At 37.3% G+C, this 20742-nt stretch overlaps 1 protein-coding gene across 3 annotated transcripts in view; it reads left to right on the top strand.

Annotated features, from left to right (window-relative positions):
* Nucleotides 1-20482, top strand: part of LOC120086114 (Tetratricopeptide repeat (TPR)-like superfamily protein) — a 36931-nt gene extending 16449 nt beyond the window's left edge. For all 3 annotated transcript variants that reach the window (XM_039042560.2, XM_039042561.2, XM_039042559.2), the window contains 11 exons: nt 523-638; nt 799-856; nt 1170-1235; nt 1325-1537; nt 1702-1753; nt 1862-2235; nt 2339-2433; nt 17466-17708; nt 18510-19153; nt 19415-19618; nt 19992-20482. In XM_039042560.2, coding sequence (XP_038898488.2) covers nt 523-638; nt 799-856; nt 1170-1235; nt 1325-1537; nt 1702-1753; nt 1862-2235; nt 2339-2433; nt 17466-17708; nt 18510-19153; nt 19415-19618; nt 19992-20176 — 2250 coding nt within the window. In that variant the 3' untranslated portion in view covers nt 20177-20482. The remainder of the gene's footprint in view (nt 1-522; nt 639-798; nt 857-1169; nt 1236-1324; nt 1538-1701; nt 1754-1861; nt 2236-2338; nt 2434-17465; nt 17709-18509; nt 19154-19414; nt 19619-19991) is intronic.
* Nucleotides 20483-20742: the final 260 nt, after the last annotated feature.

The following is a 20742-nucleotide window of genomic DNA, read 5'->3' as shown; positions in this document are numbered from 1 at the left end:
AAATGATCATATGATCAATTTATTTTTAAAAATGGTCAAAATGAGGAGAGAGATTTTCTCCCATATAGGCCTTTTTATATGTAGCATAGATTACAGATTATAGATTCATTTATTTTTAAATTGAGTTCTATTTCCTATCCCAAATAGGAAAGAAAGAAGGAAGGAAAAAAGATCATAAAAAATATTTCAAAATAAAATATTTTTGATAATAGGATCTCCTTTATTTTATGGAAGTCGTTCATAGACGTGCTGGTTGGCACATCTAGTCTGCTAGCGAAGTCAGTTGGGCACACCATTTTTAAAATTATTTTTTTGAATGTATTTTTATATTTGTGGCAAGTGGTAATTCTGGTAACAATCTTTGTTGGGGGCTCGATCTTTGTGAATTGGATGTTTGTCGAGGTTGAGAGAATTGGATGTGGTCAGAAACCGTTTGGTTGGTACATGTACTTCATACTTGATTTAATGATCAAGAATATTTTGATGTTCCTGAACTTGGATGTTTCCTACGTTTCTTTACAGTTATACTGGAATAGGGGCGAGAAGCAATTGGCAAGACAGGCTTTTGATTATGCCAGAAGTATAGACCCTTCTCTAGCGTTACCCTGGGCTGGCATGTCGGCTGATTTGAACATTAGGTGATATATAAATGTTCTTTTTGAGGTGTTTTTCATCATGGAGAAAATATTTGTTGTGTATTTTTTTTGTTTTTGGGGGTGGGGGGATTAAGAGTGTTTTACTGGATGCATTTAGTGAATCGCATATCACCCTTTTACCTAAGAGATTTTTACTTGACAGGGAGTCCACATCGGATGAAGCATTTGAGAGCTGTTTAAGAGCTGCACAAATACTACCCGTAACTTTTCTCTTTAAGATCATCAATATAGTAGCACTGGAACCGATGCAGTTGAAAGGATTTGCTCAAATTGATTCTGTTTTAAGATAAATGAGATCAAGTACTCTGTTTAATTATTAATTAATTAATCTTAAATGCTTGGTTGCTTCCCAGGATTTTTCGTTTAAAAAAAAAAAAAAAAAAAGAAAAAAGTAAGGAAGAATGGACTATTCTTTTTAACATTCATTTTTTAGATTTTTTTTTCCCGACTGTTGTGCAGCTGTTGGCTCTTCATGTTTGCCTACTCTAAAAGGTAAAAACAATATCCTTGTAGGTGGCGGAATTCCAAATTGGTCTTGCCAAGCTTTCTTTGCAGGCAGGCCATCTTTCATCTCCACAGGTCTGATTATTGTCAAGTTATGGACGAAATTTTACTTGACAATCCTTTTTATCTTCAGAGTGGCCTATGGATTTTTCTTTTATGTTCAGGTGTTTGGAGCCATACGTCAGGCCGTTCAACTTGCCCCTTGTTACCCTGAATCCTATAATCTAAATGGACTAGCTTTTGAGGCACAATTAGATTATCAGTCTGCTGTTGCTGCTTATCGTTTAGCATACCTCACAATTAGCCATTTCTCAGATAGAGTTCCAAGGTCTCATGTCAGAGACATATCGATCAACTTAGCCAGATCACTGTGCATGGTGAAGTTTACTAAATTTTTGTTGGACCTCTACGGCTGTGTGTACCATGAAACCTAAAACCCTACTAGTTTTCTCTATGTAATTCTTGGAGATGGAGAAGTGCCTAACATTAATTAATAGATGGAAAAAATTTCTATCTGAAAACTGCTATTTCTTTTGTGCAGGTAGGAAATTTCTTTGAAGCTTTGCAGGAATGTGAAAATTTGAGTAAAGAAGGTTGTGATTTTGCCTTACTTATTGAAGCTAACTTTTTTATGTTTATTGTTATAGAAGTGAGAAATCAACAAATTAGTGTCTGAGGTTTGAAGTTTTGGATGATTCCAGGCATGCTCGACATTGAAGGTTTGCAGGTTTATGCTTTCTCTCTGTGGAAACTAGGAAAGAATGACCAGGCCCTTAGCACTGTGAGAACACTTGCTTCTGGCATTTCTACCATGGAAAGCACACGTGCTGCTGCTTCTGTTGGTTTCATATGCAGACTGTTGTGTTCAATATCTGGATTGGATTCCGCAATTAACAGTATCATGAAGATGCCAACCAATTTTTTCCAGAGTTCAAAAATGAGCTTTGTAGTGGCTGCTGTCCATGCCCTTGATCGTTGTGATCGGCTTGAGTCCATTGTTTTAAGCAGCCGTTCCAGTCTCCAATCTCATGAAGATATTACTAGAATGCACGTTTTGATTGCTCTTTCTAAGCTGGTTGGCATCAGTTCTCGCTGTTGGAACCCGAGTCTCTTTCATTTTCTGCTATTGTGCATGTGTTAACACAGTGACTTAGATACGATCCTTTTTGGCTGAACAGATCAAATATCAAACAAATAACTGCCTGGGATTCCTCAATGGAGTGATGCATCTTAGAAAAGCTCTCCATGCATACCCCAACAGTAGTTTGATCAGGTAGATCTTTTTATAATGAAGATCATTGTTCACAATTATCCTTGTCCTCATTTTTCATTGATGAAACATACTAAAAAAAATACAAACCTCTAAGAGGAAGAACGAGAATGAACCACAAAAAAAAAAAAAAAAATACAAAGAAATGAATGTGAGAGCGCTAGTAAGAAATATATTGGAAATATTAGGACAGTAGCAAGGGTATGGTAATTTAGATAGTAGTGTTTTTGTTATAAATAAGGGGAGTTGGCACCTTAGAGGAGATTTTGGTATTATCCCGTCGAGGACTTTTGAAAGACACGACCCTCTTGAAAGGCAATTTATATTGTAGTTTCTCCTGATATTGCAGTATCAGTATAGTTCTTTCCTTGTGTTTGTGTGCCTTTCTTTTTCATTTATTTATTTATTTTTTATATTGTGTTTCATGTTAGGATATCTTAACAAATTGATATATTTTTTTGAAACAAGAAACAAGCCTCTTCATTAAGGTAATGAAATGAGACTAATGCTTAAAGTGATACCAAGAAATCTACCCTAAGGATCAGCAGGTGCACCCGGGCATCTCAACTAGGTTGACATGCCCTTAGCACCCTCATCATTCCCAAAAAGAACTAAAAAGCAGACAGCAATACAATCAAAGGCCATATCACAGCCCACAAGCCAATGGTTCCCTTCCAACTAAAACAAAAACAAAACAAAATCCGTGTATTCTTTAATTTTTTCTCAATGAAAGTTGTTTCAATAAGAAAGAGTGTTCGCGTTTGGAGTCCCCACCCCTTTGAAGGGATTTTCTTGTAAATACTTCTTTCATTATTTATTGGACCCTTCTCCCACTAGTTAGTCATTTTTTCTTTTCCGCTCTTTGAAGGATTAAAGTCTCTAGGACAACAAAGTTCTTTACCTGACAAGTTTTACATGAAAAAGCCAATGATTTGGGTCGACTTTCGAGGAGGATGCCCTCGTTAGTTGGGTTGTTTTGTTGTTTTCTCTATTTGAAGGTAGAGGAAAGCCTGGATCACATTTTTGGAGATATGAGTTTGCTAGACTTGTTTGGGCTTATTTCTTCTATACTTTTGAGTTCTTGCTAGCTTAACACAAGGACATTAGTGACACGATCGGGGAGTTTCTCCATCTATGCTGCTGTGAGAAAGGTCATTTTTTATGGCTTCTGGGGTGTATGCTCTTATGTGGGATTTTTGGGGAGAGCGAAATAACAGATGTTTGAGTGTTGGAGAGGGATCCTAGTGATGTTTAGTCTCTTGTTATATTTTTTGTTTTCCTTTGGGCTTTGATTTCAAAGATCTTTTGCAACTATACCTTAGTTATTAGTTTGTATAGTTGGGCACCTTTCTTTAGTTGGATCTCCTCTAATAAGCAATGAATGGAAAAAGAACAAAAAAAAAATTGAAAAGCATGGATATAGATACAATACATGGATACGATACGGACATGATGACCATTTTTGAAAAATCTAGGACACATTTATTAAAATATACATTTTTAAAAGTATATATATCATTTTCATACTAGAAAAAATTCAAAGTAAGTGGGTTGATGCATTTATGTGCTTAAAAATTAGTTTGATTTATTTTACACTCAAAATTTATTATTATTGTCATATATGTGTCTTTTTAGTCTACTTAGCAAGTGTTCTATGTATGTTGATGTAGTCTAAGTATTCTCAAAGAATAATCTTCAAGATGAAACAATCAAGGAATAAAATAAACTCGTTCAACAGAGTATGACCAAACCAACTTCCTACATCTTGAACAAAAATATTTTGATTAAAGAAGTAAATTGGAGACAAAGTCCAATATTGCCACCGAAAGACGAACTTTTCCATTGGCCATAAACCCAAAAAAGACGTTTCCATCAAGCTCATTCAAAACCGTAATCATAGGTCTAATTACAAAAAAGAATTAGTTTCCGAAGAGAACCCTTCAAGAATCACATCTTTTTCATCATTTGCTTCAAATTTTTTGATGTTGTGGTAATCGATTCCCAACGCAATTAGTGGGTTGTTCTTGCTCGATTTTGTTATTTCCGCCTCGACATTTAGAGTTTCAATGTTCGATACCTCTTTTCCATCGTCTCTGTTGGATTTCTCCACTCGATACTGCTTTCGAATCAACATTTTCAAATTCTTCTTGTTCTTCTACTTCGTTTGCATCATTTTTGGCCTATCATCTTGTTAACTATACAAGTCACAACAAGATGTTCTCCAATTTTATCTTCAAAAGTTTCTATTTGAAAAGTTAACTCTGATTCATTTGTTTTTTCTTCGGTATATGGAATCAATCCGTTCTTGAACTCTTACAAATGAATTGATAAGTGATCTATACTTTGACATATTTTTCCCAATGAATATTGGAGTTCTTTTGCTATTTTATTTATGTTCTCCTATCGTATAGGATCAAAGTAGTCATTTTGTTGGGTTCTTGAGTATGTTTCCATCTCAAAGACTGATTCTTTGGTTTTCTTGAATAGGAACCAGTCTTTCTTGGTCGTTTCATAACCAAAAGTAATTTCAGGCCTTGAACATTCTTCTTGGGTGGTAAAAATCCACTCTTGATGAGTCTTTAATTTTCCTCTTTGTAACTTGAATTTTGAAGGGTTCCCCTAAAATATATGTGGTTTGTTTGACAAGGAGCACAACACTCAAAGCTCCCTCTCGTGATCGGCATCACCAAGAGTTTCCCAGTCTTCCACCGACAACAGTCAACGTTGGCCCAGACTGTTGCTTTGATACCAAATTGATGTAGCCTAAGAATTCTCGAGGGATAATCTTCCAAGAATCCATCTTCTGTATCTTTTATTAAAGTATTAATGATTGTTTTATTCAAGAGGGGAAGAATCTTATTTATAGAGTTTTATTGTAAGTGGGGGTAAAAAGAAAAGTAATCTAGAACATTACCCAATTATCCAATTAACCCCATTCTTCTTACCTCATATGTCTAGTGCATTTGTTGCACTATAAGTGTTCGATACGTGTACAACAAGTAAAGGAACATCCAAATGGCTGATACGTGTTGGAAATGAACACACTTTCAAGGTTGGAAATTGAGGCTAGTGTGACACTCAAGAAAGAATGAGGTTAGAAAGAAGCAATTGAGGGGGATTGACCTGGCTTCTGGTGCAGTTCGTAAACCATGCACAACTGGGCGAGAATTATGTTCGAGGTGATGGAGTCGAAATTTCAAGGGAGAAGCCGTTTGAAAAAGTTGACGAACCTACAAATTCGAGGTAGGTGCTACCACAAGTGTTGTGAAGAGATGATGGACAGATTGGTGGACACCCATGAAGAAACTTTTTGGATGCCATTACCGACGATGATTGCGTGTGACCGGAGATGAAGCTTTGGATAAGGTACAATGCAACTTTCATACCCAGACAAGTAACGAATCAAGGAATCACGAAAGGAATGAGATAGCTAGAAAGTCGATTGGTTGATGACCTCAACTCTAATCACGTGAAATTAAATGGTTCTAGAAGGGGACATGATCATGAGAGCTTTCTAGGTGGGGCCTTGTTAAGTTGGGCTGATTTTAGACATCTTGGATGAGGCTAGTCTTTTGCATACTTAGAAAATAGAAAACAATGTTGTATGACAAGATGGGTTTTGGATAGAGATGTTATTTGCTTTAAACCTTAGAACTTGATTAGCCATGGCACCACCATACCAAACCCATGGGAAGGAACTAACCCTAGTCGCCTTATGTTTTGCTCCACGGCCATCTCCATTGAGCAAGTTTATGCCCTTTGCCATTGCCACCATAAGCACGCCACTGACCATTAACACCATCTGTTACAAGTCTACCATTGTCAATCATATATATGACCACCACTTTTTTTTGTTGTCCACTAGGTTGATGCCGCGACAAGCTTTCTCATCTCTTGTGCAACATTGCTTCTGACAACATTGGTTACTTCTTGACGTTGTCCAACGTATGCTAATCTGTTACCTTAAGAAGCACGGGCACGGACATGAGACACGCACACAGATATGACAGGACACAGTAATACGTAAATTTCTAAAATACTAGGACACCGACACATTGGGGATACCTATTTTTTGAAATTACCTTTTTTAGAATGTGTAAATTTAGCATAAAATAAATAGAACATTTGAAGTTGGATGGGTAAATGGCAATAGGCAATAGCTAAAAAGAATAATGCATACTTGAATCCTTTATACTTGACGTGCATGACAAGGCTGGGAGTTGAAAAGTTTATATATTATATTTAGACTTTAGGTTTTATGATATTTTTATATTTTTTTTAAAAAGAAAGTTAATGGGCTTTAAATTTGGGCTCAAACTTCAAACAATTATCTCCTTTAGTTCTTTTTCAGCATATCCGTGAAGTGTCTTAATGTGTCCCAACGTGTCCAAAATTTAATAAATAAATAAATAATTATAACACGTGTCCATGGCGTGTCCGGATGAATCCGTGTCCGATAGGTGTCCGACGCCGATACCACCTCTAATATGAAGTGCCCATGCTTCATAACTGCTACTGTATGTGAGAGGCTATGTTCCAAAGTGGCTAGAAGGTAATAGACAAAACAATAATAATTGTTATGAAATTGATTGTTACCCTTTGTTGTGATTATATTTTGTAAAGCACACCTTGAGAACAGAGTCTTTGAAGGGTGGTGTAATGTGAGAGTGCATAGAGATGTTCATGGGACGAGGCAAGGTGGGGCCGGTCATGGCTTCCCTATCCCTGTTCCCACTCTCCTTTTCTTTGTTTAATTTTATGGGATCGGTTTTCCGCGAGGAATTATCTCCCTTTTAGTTTTTCTTATTAAAAAATAAAAAATAAAATAAATTCAATTGAAAAGTTCCAATTATGGTTAGTTCCACATGGAGAAATTGATTTTAAATAGAACTTCCTCAACTTTCCTAGTAGAGAGCGGCATAATTACTTATGGAAGTATCTATATGTATGACCTAAAGGTTCAATTCAAAAGATATTCATTATGTTTGGTCATTAAACAATAAAGCTTGAAATTTAAACATTATATTTATGGCATGAGATTATTTGGAACTTAAGGATTAGGAAGAAAGCCTTGTTGGCTAGATGGCTTTGGCAGTTTCCCCTTGAATGATTCTTTATGAGGATTTTTGCGAGTTTGGCCCTCATCCCTTTGAATGGGTGTTGAGTGGGGTTAAGGATCTTAAATCACCGATTGACCCAAAAGTTTAAGTTGATAGATGAAGACGAATTTAATTATATTACCCAACTAATCAAGAGTGTCTTTGTAGAAGAATGCAAGAACTCTCAAAGAATACGAAAAGAATCAATCTTGACTAAAAGACATTACATCAAAATACATATTTGATATCGATTAAATTTGAAGTATTTATGCTTCATAGAGTACAACTTTCAATTAAATGGTGATCTTCCCCAAGGGTCCCCTACATTCTTCTTACTCTATTTGGGCGATCCCTTCATGGAGTTGCTATCCTTTGGACAAGTTTTCTTCAGGCTTTTCTATGGTCGATTTGGATTAAAAGAAATCATTAGATCTTTGAATCAAAGGAAAACACCTATCCCATCTTTTCTGATATTGTTCTTTCCCTTGCTTTCTCTTGGTGTAAATTGGATTCTCCTTTTTTCCTCTATAACATTTCTCCTCTTTTGTCCTTTTGTCCAATTGGGGATGTCTATTATAACTCTTCGTTTATTTTTCCTTTATAAATGTTATACATCAATGAAATTATTTCTTATATACATTCCAAACGTAAGTTTATAGTATTGATCCACCCTCATAACTAATGATAAATTCCGGTTTCCTATGCTTCTCATCCAACCATTTTGCTAATTTTAAATTAGAATGACATAAGGACAGGCATTTCCCATTTGGTCCAAGTCCACATAAAAAACACCTGTCTTTCATTTGACCCAAAGCTATCCACCATGGATGAGTTAGTAAAAGATGTAACTTCAAAATGATTTTCTAAAGTCTGGTTGATTTCCTTCCAATCATCTTTAGCCTTCAATTTAGAGATCAGCATAATTCAATTCCAGTCTAAATCTACCATTTCAGTTTCTTCTCTCACCCAATATGATCTAGGCATTTCTAAATTATTATCTGTAGATTTACAAGTCATAGATATCTGGATCTATAATCTCTATAATTGTTCCTTCAGACTTTGAGTTACTTTACAGCATCCTCATGTCTCCCTATTAACATCACACATCTGCAGTAGAACTTCCCCCGTCCACTACAAAACAAGTGACTATTCTCATAGGAAGTCTCTTAACATGACTCAAAAAGTTAGCTATCCTTTTTTAAGATCTCCAGCAGAAACTTGGATCATCTTTATTCTCCCTTACTTGGGCCACACAACACATCATATAGACCATTTTGAAGATATCCCCTTTTCTGTAAATGAACGGTTCCATTTTCCATTCTATCTTGTTCTAAAAAACACAAAGTTTAAAGGATATTGCAAAATTTCAACGGCAACAAAGATGAGATAAAAGAAGCGAAAACCAACTTATTTTCCATATCTTCTATCTAAAGCCATTCTTGATGTAGCCTAATTAGCTTCAAGGAGTAGTTCACCAAGAATCAAGATTGTGAATCTTTATTAGAATGAAAATGTGTTTCTTACGAGAGGGGAAAAACTCCTATTTATGTAGTTTATTACAAAGAGGGGAAGGACTTCTATTTATATAGTTTATTACACATGGGTAAAAGGGGAATTAGCCTAGAACATTATCCAATTAATTTCATTCTTTCTACATTATCCAATTAATTAGCCTCAAGGAGTAGTTCTCCAAGAATCAAGATTGTGAATCTTTATTAGAATGAAAATGTGTTTCGAACGACTTGTATTTATGTAGTTTATTACAAAGAGGGGAAACACTCCTATTTATATAGTTTATTACAAATGGGGTAAAAAGGAATTAACCTAGAACATTATCCAATTAATTTCATTCTTCCTACATCATTCTACCTCTCCAAAAAGAATTTAAAAGAAAAATGAAGCAAACAAGCAATAAAATAAACTCATTCAATGACATATGACCAAATCAACCTCCTACATTTTGAAAAAAAATATTTTGATTAAAAGAAGTAAATCCAAGACAAAATCCAACATTTCCACCAAGAGATGAACTTTTCCATCGGCCATAATCCCAAAAAAGATGTTTCTATCAAGCTCATTCAAAACCGTAATCATAAGACCAATAAAAAAAGAATTAGCTTTCAAAGAGAACCCTTCAAGAATCCATCTTCTTCATCATTCGCTTCAAGTTCTTTGACGTTGTGGTAATCAATTTCCAATGCTATCAGTGTGTCAGTCTTGCTCGATTTTTTTTTTTTTTAATTTCCGCCTCGATGTTTAGAGTTTCAATGTTCAATGCCTCTTTTCCATCTTCTTTGTTGGATTTTTCTTCTTCACTCGGGACTACTTCCGAATCTATATCTTCAAATTCTTCTTTTTCTTCTACTTCGTTCGCATGATTTTTGGTCCAATCACATCGTTTAACTATATGAGTCTTAATGGGATTTTCTCCTATTTTATCTTCAAAATTTTCTATTTGAAAAATTTTCAATTGCAGTTCCTTTGTTTTACTTAAGTATATGGAATTAATCCTTTCTTGAACTCTTGCAAATGAATTGATAATTGATCTATAATTTGACACATTTTTCTCAATGAATATTGGAGTTCTTTTGCTATTTTGTTTATATTCTCCAATGTAATAGGATCAAAGTAGTAATTTTGTTGGGTTCTTGAGTATGTTTCCATCTTGTAATAGGTATAGGATTGATTCTTTGATTTTCTTCAATAGGAATCAACCTTTCTTGGTCGTGTTTCATAACCAAAAGTGTAATTTCGAGCCTTGAATGTTCTTTTTGGGTTGTGAAAAATCCATTCTTGATGGTTCTTTAATCTCCTTCCTTTGTTTGAATTTTAAAGGGTTCCCTCTAAATATATGTGGGTTGTTTGGCAACGAGCACAACACTCAAAGCTCCCTCTTGTGATTGGCATCGCCAAGATTTTTTCGGCCTTTCATTTGAACCTTTCATTTTTTCGGTCTTTCATTTGACTACGAGCATAACCTTTCATTTTTTCGGTCCTCTTGTGACTGGTGGTAGTTAGGGATGCAAGGTAAAAAATCGAAACCAAAAAAACCGCTCAAATTGATCGCAACCGATGTCAGTTCAGTTTGTAATTGGTTCGGCTTGGTAGTTACGATTTTTCTATTTGAAAAACCGATGAAATTCGGCCGGTTTCGGGTTTCCCATGAAGCAAATCGGAAAAAACCCGAAATCAGCTGATAATATTTTGATACTCTAAAGGATGAAGATGCCTCATCCCAAGTTGATTTAATCGATTTATCCAATTGGTCTTTCCTATTGTCAAATAAATCTAAGCCTAAGTTCTCACGATGCCTAAGAGCAAAAGCAGAAAAGTTGAATGCAATCCAAAAGCCACAAAATTCATTCTTCAATCTGGGAGTAATAAGGGAAGTTGAAAAGTCACAAACCTCAATCATCAATATGGGAGAAATAAGGGAAGTCGAAAAGCCATCTTGCTTTTTTAATGAGGCTGCCGAAGTAAATCACTTAAATATGGAAGCTGAAAAGTCCCCACAGCCGCAGTCATTTGAAAGCCCATCTGGCATATCAAAGGAAACCGAAAAGTCCCCTGCTTTATTTGCTGTTTCAGATAAGGCTCCTTGTGTTCCACGAATAGATATTAATTCATCTGCTGCCATTAAGATGAAAGAGAAAGAAGTTGAAAAGCCACCAATGCTAATAAAGAGAAAAGAAAGCAAAATTGTGTCCCCTGCAATGTAGTGCTTCACTCAGTCTCCTCCTCGATCGAACATGTCATAGCCAAGCCTGAAACCAAAGCTCCTCATCAGTTTTCCTCTTCCCCTGCTCTCTATCTCAATTCCTCTCCCCTGCCCTCCCCTGTTTTTCCAGACCAATCGACCTCCCTGCCTTTTCTACCCTCAAACAGTCGGTCCCTTCCTTACCCTGCTCTCCCCTGTCCTAACAAGGCATCTTCCTCCTCTATCTCTGCTTTCCCCAAGCCTCCCTTTCCTCTCCTAAACATTAAACCCGCCCTTAAAACTAGCAAAACAAACCAGAAAAGGCTAACCAGAGCCCGTTACCCCTCCTGCCTCTTCAAAACCTTTCCCAAACACTTTATCAGAAGAAAGCACCTGAGGGAACATCCGAAAAGCCTCGGACTCACCATTAGCTCAGCCTCCTCCAAGCCCCAAAAAGCCAAAATCCCCTCTTCTCCAAAGCAGCCTTTTAATTCCAGGTTAGATTTTCCATCTTCTCTTTCCCCTTACAACCCGATTGGACCATCACCAAAAGAAACCTCTTTTTTCACCCCTAAACTTCACTCAATCAGTGAGAGAGATTGCCCTCCTGATTCCCCCTTTAGTATTAGTTCAGAGGAAAACGAGTGGCTTAGCAATTCAGAAGATCAAAATGAGTCAAATCTGGAAGAAACCATGCTTGCTGACCTAAATACCCTGTTTCAAACAGGGGAGGATCCTACTGCCGAGAATAAAATCCCCAACCCTGCCCTTCTAGCCCTTCCTTCAGCCCCTTCTGACCTTCCACCACACCTTCTGAGCTTAGTCACTGAATGCAACTTATTATTGGACTAACCTTTGGTTGGCATTGATAATTGTTCTCGAAAAGATGAAGATTGTATCCTGGAACACCAGAGGTCTCAAAGACATTAATAAAAGATTGGCCCTTAAATGATTCTTAAAGAAAATTAACCCTTCAATTGTGTTAATTCAAGAATCCAAGAAGGAAAATTTTGATGCAAGTTTCATTAAATCTTGAGTTCTAAAGATGTTGATTGGGAATTCGTTGAATCTTTTGGTGCTTCGGGTGGGTTGTTAACAATGTGGGACACAAGCCTAATTTCAGTAATGGAAACCCTCAAAGGCGGTTACTTTCTCTCAATTAAATGCAACACTAATTGTAAAAAGACTTGTTGGGTTACTAATGTATATGGGCCAACCGATTACAAAGAAAGAAAATTTGTGTGGGAAGAACTTTTGTCCTTGGTAGCTTATTGTGAAGACGCATGGTGTATGGGTGGCTATTTTAATATCACAAGATGGGCACACGAAAGATTTCCCTTGGGTAGAAGCACTAGAGGCATGAGAAAGTTTAATAAGTTCATTGAGCAAGCAAAACTCATAGAAATCCTGTTGAGTAATGGGAAGTTTCATGGTCAAGGGAAGACATCACTGTTTCAAGATCCTTACTAGACTGCTTCTTCATATCAAAAGGTTGGGATGAGTTATTTGAAAATTCTAGAACCAATAGACAAGCCCGGATTTTTTCAAACCACTACCCAATTTTATTAGAAGCCGGATCATTTAGTTGGGGTCCTTCGCCGTTCAGGTTTTGCAATAGTTGGCTGCTCAACAAAGATTGCATCCAAATTATAGAGAAAGCATGATTTGACAACAAAGCACATGGTTGGGCTGGTTTTGTATTAAATCAGAAACTGAAAGATGTGAAAACAGAGTGGCATCTCAGCAATAAGGAAGAGTTAAAACAAAAAGAGGAGAGGTTGCTAGCAGAAATAGAAAAATGGGGTACACTTGCTGAGAATTCCCCACTATCTAGCACTGATTATGCAGCTTGGTCTTCTTCAAAATTAGAACTAATGGCCTTATATAGGTTAGAAGAAATTAATCTATTGCAGAAGAGTAAATTAAACTTGCTTAAGCAGGGAGATGAGAACACAAGCTTTTTTCACAGATTCTTAGCAGCAAAAAAGAGGAGAAATTTTATAAATGAGTTTGTTGATGAACAAGGGATCCCAACAAAGTCGAGTGTAGAAATTGAAAACCTAATACTCAACTTTTACAGCAACCTTTACCTAAAATCTCCAGGGCAGAGGCACCTCCCTTTAAATCTAGATTGGCCTTGTGTGAACTCGAATAAGAATCTTCTCCTGCAAAATAATTTTTCAGCCACAGAAATCCTCTCAGTTATAAAAACCCTTGGCAAAAGCAAAGCCCCAGGCCCCGATGGCTTCACCACTGAAATTTTGCTAAAGTTTTGGCCTATTCTCAGGATAAGCTTCCAAGATATCTTTAATGACTTCTACAAGAATGGCAAGATCAATGCGTGTATAAGAGAGAATTTCATTTGCTTAATTCAAAAGAAGAAAGTAGCCATCAAGGTAAGTGATTATAGACCCATTAGTTTAACCTCATTAATCTACAAAGTCATTGTTAAGGTGTTAGCCGAGAGACTAAAAGGGGTTATGTTCGACATCATTGCTCCATCCCAATGTGCTTTCATAGAAGGAAGACAAATTTTGGATCCCATACTTATAGCCAATGAAACAGTGGAAGAGTATAGAGCAAAAAAGAAGAAGGGTTGGATACTTAAACTTGATATGGAGAAAGCTTTTGACTGAGTTGATTGGGATTTTCTAGAAAAAGTGCTTTGGGCCAAGAACTTCAATAAAAAATGGATAGAATGGATCTTGGGATGTGTTAAAAACCCACTTTACTCGGTCTTCATTAACGGGAGACCAAGGGGAAGAGTGGCCGCTTCAAAAGGGCTTAGACAAGGTGATCCTCTCTCCCCTTTTCTTTATCTTCTAGTCCGCGAAGTTTTGAGTGTATTAATCTCCAAACTCAACCAACCGGCATCATTGAAGGGATTTTAGTAGGCAAAGAGTAAGTCCAAGTCTCCATACTCCAATTTGCGGATGATACCATTGTTTTGCAAACATGACAGCACTATGCTGTCAAAACTTAAGCATACAGTGGAACTATTTGAATGGTGTTCAGGACAGAAGGTAAATTGGGATAAATCAGCACTCTACGGCATTAATGTGGATGATAGTGAGCTCTATACTACAACAGCTTCTTTAAATGTTTCGACTGACCATCTCCCCTTCCATTATCTAGGGTTGCCTCTAGGGGGTTACCCAAAAAGAGCCTCCTTTTGGCAGCCGGTCCTAGATAAAGTACAAGGTAAACTCGACAAATGGAGAAGATTCAATCTATCTAGGGGTGGAAGAGCCACTCTTTGTACCTCAGTCCTTTCAAACCTCCCAACCCACCATTTGGCTATCTTCCTTATGCCCGAAGGGGTAGCAATTAAAATGGAAAGGTTACTACGAAGTTTCTTTTGGGACGGTAATAAGGGCAACAAGTAGAATCACTTGGTCAAATGGGAATTGGTTCAAAAACCTTTAGCAGATGGTGATCTAGGTCTTGGGGGGCTCAAAGCTATGAACATTGCACTCCTTGCTAAATGGGGGTGGAGATTTTTGAATGAGGAAAACTCTCTTTGGGGCAAGGTTGTTAGAAGCATTCATGGTATGGATGCTTTTGATTGGCATACGACAAGTAAAGGAGGTAGAAGCCTGAAAAGTCCATGGGTTAGCATCTCAAAGACATGGCTGAAGGTAGAATCCTTGGCTACTTTCAAACTTGGTAATGGCAGTCATATTGCTTTCTGGTTAGACACTTGGGAAGGACATTCCCCCTTCCGCATCCTTTTTCCTAGCTTATTCAGAATCACCATGCTCCCCAATGTCTCAGTTGCCGATCATTGGGATAATAACATAGCTTCGTAGTTCATTACTTTTCGAAGATCGCTTAAAGATGAAGAAGTGTTGGCCTTCCAAGACTTGTTGAGAAAAATTGTAAGTAGAAGCCCTCTCTCTTTTGATAAAAGAGTGTGGTCCATCTCAACCAATGGCCAATACACCGTTAAATCCCTGAAAAGCCACCTAACACCATTCTCCCCTTTGGAAAAGCCCATCTTCTCGGCTATTTGGAAAACAAAAAGTCCAAGAAGAGGCAACATCCTCATTTGGATTATGCTTTTCGTTCAGCTGAATGTAGCTGAAGTCCTTCAGAAAAAGCAACCAGCATCGTCCCTTTCCCCCACAGTTTGCCCACTCTGCCTACATCATAGTGAGGATTCCCTTCACATTTTCTTTACATGCCCTTACTCAAATTGGTACTGGAATAAGTTGCTGTGTTTTTTCAATCTTCCATGGACCTTGTGCAATGATTTCAAAAGTAACGTGTTCCAGCTCTTTGCTGGCCCCATCTCCCACAAATCCATCCGTTTGTTATGGTGTAATACTGTAAAAGCCTTATTGGCAAACCTTTGGTTTGAAAGAAATCAAAGAATTTTCCATAAAAAAGCCACTAGTTGCCAAGATCGCCTTGAAGCCGTCCGTCGTCAAGCCTCCTCCTGATGCCTCCTTTCCGACCCTTTCCGTGCCTATAGCCTTTCAGACTTCAACCTCAATTGGGAGGCCTTTATCTCAACCCCTCCTATCGGACAGCACTAAACTTCTCCAAATTTCCAGAATTCAGCAACACTTATTGAACTTTTTTTTTTTTATATATTTCCATTATTTTCAGGCCACTGTTTTGGCTTTATCCTTAGTTTTTCACTTTTGTTGTCTCTTTAGGCTTTGTCCTCTTTTTGTAATCTTGTTCTCTTATCTCCCAGTTATGGGTTAGAATTGGAGATGATGAGGGTGCTAAGGGAGTGTCAACCTAGTTGAGACGTTCGGGTGCATCTCCTGATCCTTTTACAAGCACTTGTATTCTCGCTTTACTCTTTGTATAACTCTCTTGTACTTGAAGCTTTCGCTCCTCTCTATTTATTAATACAATGGATCGTTTCTTTTTCGAAAAAAATGTTTTTATTAAATGTTTAGACCTAGGTTCAAAGAAGATGTGCCGCGCAGCTGGTTACACTTGTCTTATCTAAACATCAGGTCCCGTTTACGAGGCACGCAATACACATTTTTTTCCAAAGGGCAATTCTTACCTCCAAGTAGGCGGACCTTCATCTGATGGCCCAACGAAGTCCTATGCCCACTTTTGCACAGCCCATCGACTTGGCCAACCTGGATACTCAGTAAAAAGGGAACTGTCAGACTGAAACGCTTGAACCGAAATTAAAGTAGTTTGAGTGGTTCGATCTGTATTCTGGGCGGTTTGGTTGCGGTTCTTAATATTTATGTGATATTCTAATTGGTTCGCTTCGGTTTTGAGGCTCAAACTGAGCTGAACTAAACCGAACCGATTACGCCTCTAGTGGTAGCCAACATTGGCCCAGGCAGTTGCTGATACCAAATTGATGTAAGCTTAAGTAGCCTCAAGGAGTAATCCTCCAAGAATCAAGATTGTGAGTGAATCTTTTATTAAAATGAAAATGTGTTTCATAGAAGAGGGGAAAGACTCCTATTTATAGAGTTTATTACAAATGGGGTAAAAAGTTAATTAACCTAGAATATTACCTAATTAACTTCATTCTTCCTACATCAATTCTCCTTTTAACTCAATGCAGAAGTACTTATTTTCAACACGTACTGTTTAATTTCATACTCTTCTGAAAAATTAACAGAGAAACCAACCTTGAAATTAGAAGCTAAGACAATGCTTGCTTGTTTGAAAATTTTAGTTGTGCAACAGCCTTATCCAAAAAAAAAAAAAAAAAAAAGGCAGTCGTGAAACAGGTTGAGGCTTGAAAATCGAGAATTGGCTAGTGTTAGAAAAGCTAAGGGGAAAGAGGAGAGAGGAGAAACCAAGGAAGAGGTGACAGGAGAGTGTATCCATGAGCCCTAACCTTGTGTTCACTTCTTAAGCTATAAGATTAACTTTCAACTTGATTGTTGACCACCAAACGTTATTTCACTGTAGTTTCTGATTATTATAAAGCATTTCATTAGACACGGAATTAAGCTTGTTAGGTACTGCGGCTGGAAGTCCAGCAAATAAACTTTTCTTGGTTGGATTATTTGCTATTGAAATCCTACTTCGGAAAAGTATGATAATGTGTTTATTTGCATGATGACTTCTTCTGTTATTAGTGCTTTGTGTCTGCTCATCGTTAGCTTTGTTGTAGAGGATTCCTCTCTAGTCATATTTATTTAATGCCCCCACTGTATTTGCTTGTCATTTTCTCACTGTACAGTTGTCTTGATTATCTCTTGTCCATGCCCCTCTGGATTCTTCTGTTAACAGCATGTTTCAAACAGGAACTTGCTTGGTTATCTTTTGCTATCCAACAAAGAAAGGGATGACATTCACACAGCTACTAGGTGCTGCAACATGGTTTATGGTTTTGACCAACAGAACAAAGGTCTGAAATCTGCATATGAAATTCATGGTGCTGGAGCTGTGGCCTGCTATACAATTGGCACGAGTGATCCGAGGTTTTCTTTCCCAACGTGTTCATACCAGTGCCAGAGTGGGATTGGGACCATCCGACAACTTCAGAAGTAAAGTTGCCCTACTTTTAACAGCCTAAAACTAATAGTTTTTTGGGAAATTGTTTTAAATAGAAAAACTGTTGGAAATATTTTCAAATATAGCAAAATGTCACCGTCTATCAATGATAGATGATGATAGATATCGATAGATATTTATCACGGTCTTTGACTGTCTATCACTGATAGAAAATGACATTTTACTATATTTGTAAATAACTTGGCTCATTGTCCTATATTTAAAAATAACCCCCTTTTTAATTGATCACATAATTCATACGCACTAACCATGTTTCAATTAAGATAAATAAGTTGAAAAGCACCAAGGATGGTAAAAAATGATGATCAATTCATGGAATGACATCCAAAGGATGCCATCATTTAATTAAAGTCTGATTCTTGTGGTTCCTCTCAAGATTAGTTGGCTTTTTATTGTCAACTTTGATATAAATGTTGTAAATATCTTTGCTGGTTTTTGTTTTCTGGCTGACTAGACATGTGTGTCAAACAGCCAAGCGGGAGTGTATATTTTTCGGAATAAAAGAGAGTGGAACTTTCATCTTTGATAGGCATGTGGATTGCCAGCCTGATTTAGCTCAAGGTTAAGGCATCTCTGTGCCTCTAAAGGGTTGTAGGTTGAAGATCCATCCCCATTCGTTATGGAATGTTCTTAAAAAATATAAAGGGGCACTGATCATGTGATAATAATTTTAATATTAGCTGATTTTATGGATATTAAATGGCCTCATTTTTGTATTATTAGCGTTTTGCAGACCAGAAGAAATTATTATTTTATTTTTTCCTCATTTACAGATGCTTACGTCAAGAACCATGGAATTATGATGCTCGATATCTTCTTATACTAAACATTCTGCAGAAGGCACGTGAAGAAAAATTTCCCTGTCATCTACGCGTAACTATTGAGCGGCTAATCTTGGTTGCCTTCTCTAATGAACTGTATTTTAAGAAAGATACATCTCATCAATATAAGAAGTTTCAGCTTCTACTTTGTGCGTCTGAGATCAGTTTGCAAGGCGGTGGCCAAATTAAATGCATCAACTATGCCAAAGCTGCTTCCTCTATTTCACTTCCTGAAATATATCTTTTTTATGCACACTTGTTACTTTGCCGAGCCTATGCTGCAGAAAATGATTCTAACAACCTCCGTAAAGAGTTCATGAAATGTGTGGATTTAAAGACAGATAACTATCTTGGATGGGCATGTCTTAAATTTATTGCATATGGATATGAACTTCATGATGAATCCAGTCTCTTAGAACACAGTTTTAAGAAATGCTCGGTAGAGAGCAAGAATCTGCAGCACATGCGAATACCCACATTTACTCTGGTCGATGGTTTGATATCTTTTAGGAGCCAGGATTTTGTGGCTGCTGAGAAGTATTTTGCACAAGCTTGTTCTTTCGGACATGACGATGGCTGTCTCCTCCTCTGTCATGGTATCTTTCTGTCAAGTGGACGCTAAAATGCAAGCTAGTTCTTTCGAAATTCTTTTTATATGTTCTTTGTGGCGATTGTGTTGCTATGTTCTGCATTTCCAGTCTTCTAGATTTTCCTTTCTGAAACTATTTGTTTTCATTCTACATGAGTTGTCATCCAATTGTCATGGATTCATTGAACTTCAGTCTTTTTAATCCCAGCTCTTCAGGTTTCCATTTTTGGCATGGTTATTTATTTATTCAAATCCCTAATGAACTCAGGTGTAACCTGCATGGAACTTGCAAAGCAGCTTTGCAGTTCTCATTTCTTGAGGCTGGCTGTGGACAGTCTCCTTAAAGCCCAAGTAATTTCTGTTGTTCCAATACCAATTGTCTCTATCACACTGGCACAAGCAGAAGGGAGTCTTGGTTTGAAAGAAAATTGGGAGTCGGGCCTTCGTTTTGAATGGTTCTCATGGCCACCAGGTTTATCTATTATACTGGTTCTCCGTCTAATTTTATTATTATTATTTTTTAATCTAAGATGATTGTTGTGGCCTTTCTCGTTGAGGTGTTGACGGTAAATCTTCTATTACATGTTAAGATCGATACTACCTCTATTCACTTAGTTTTTTGTCCCAACAAAGGGTGTTAATTAGTCTTCTATAATAAGCGATTTAAATATATATGTATTTCTGTGTAGAAGAAATTATATTGTATCGTTCAGTACTGATTATAGATCATTGGGTTTCGATGGAATTGATTATTTGAGGAAATACTTTCTAAAGGAGTATCTGTTATAGGGAAATATGCACAACGGATTTTGTCAACTGTATGAATTGCTCCATGTTTCTTGCAGATATGAGGTCTGCGGAGCTCTTGTTTCAAATGCATCTGCTTGCAAAACAGTCAAAAGTTGGTTCTGATCAATCGAGGGTTGAGTTATGTCAGTCTCCCCTGAGATGGGTTCTTCGCGCAATTCATGTAAACCCTTCTTGTATGAGATATTGGAAGGTGCTGCAAAGCTTGTGGAATGAGGGCTGAATTTTCCAGGTCAGACTAGACGAAATGGATAGTGGTCGGAATTCTCTCTGCAATCAGCCTGATTCAGTCTCCAAGTTCCTATGGTTTAATGTCAGCTTGTTTTCTCCTGCATCCTAAGCGACATTTGAATCTTCATTCGTATGTATTCAAGTTTCACCATTTGATCTTTTGTGTTAATTGTTAATTTTAATGTTTGTGAAACCGTTGGGATTTAAGTTATTCTGTAAGAAACTGGCCATCATGTAGAAGTTATAAGATTGGAGCTAAAATTTAGTAAAAGATAATTGTACAAGTTTCAGTGAAAAAGGAATTTTTTCTTGTGATGATTTAATGAACCCAATAACGATATCTTAAAATTTTAAATTATACTCAATGTGGTCTGCCAGGTGGTGCCACGTGTTTTTTCCTCCCCCCCCCCCCAAGAGCTTAAAAGGTTCAATCAAACCCAGGAACCTGCACCGTCGTTTGCTGTGGTGGAGCCACCGCGCCTACCGTTTGATCTGATCGAGCGACGATCGAAGTTTCTCCAAGTTCTCCTCGGACCTTAAGGTTAGCTCCGACGAATT

The sequence above is a fragment of the Benincasa hispida genome, chromosome 9 (genome assembly GCF_027475165.1).
Source record: "Benincasa hispida cultivar pf3 chromosome 9, pf3_genome.v1.1, whole genome shotgun sequence".
NCBI lineage: Eukaryota > Viridiplantae > Streptophyta > Magnoliopsida > Cucurbitales > Cucurbitaceae > Benincasa > Benincasa hispida.
The sequence above is the reverse complement of the archived record's forward strand: the minus strand, read 5'-3'. Positions and strand labels throughout refer to the sequence as shown.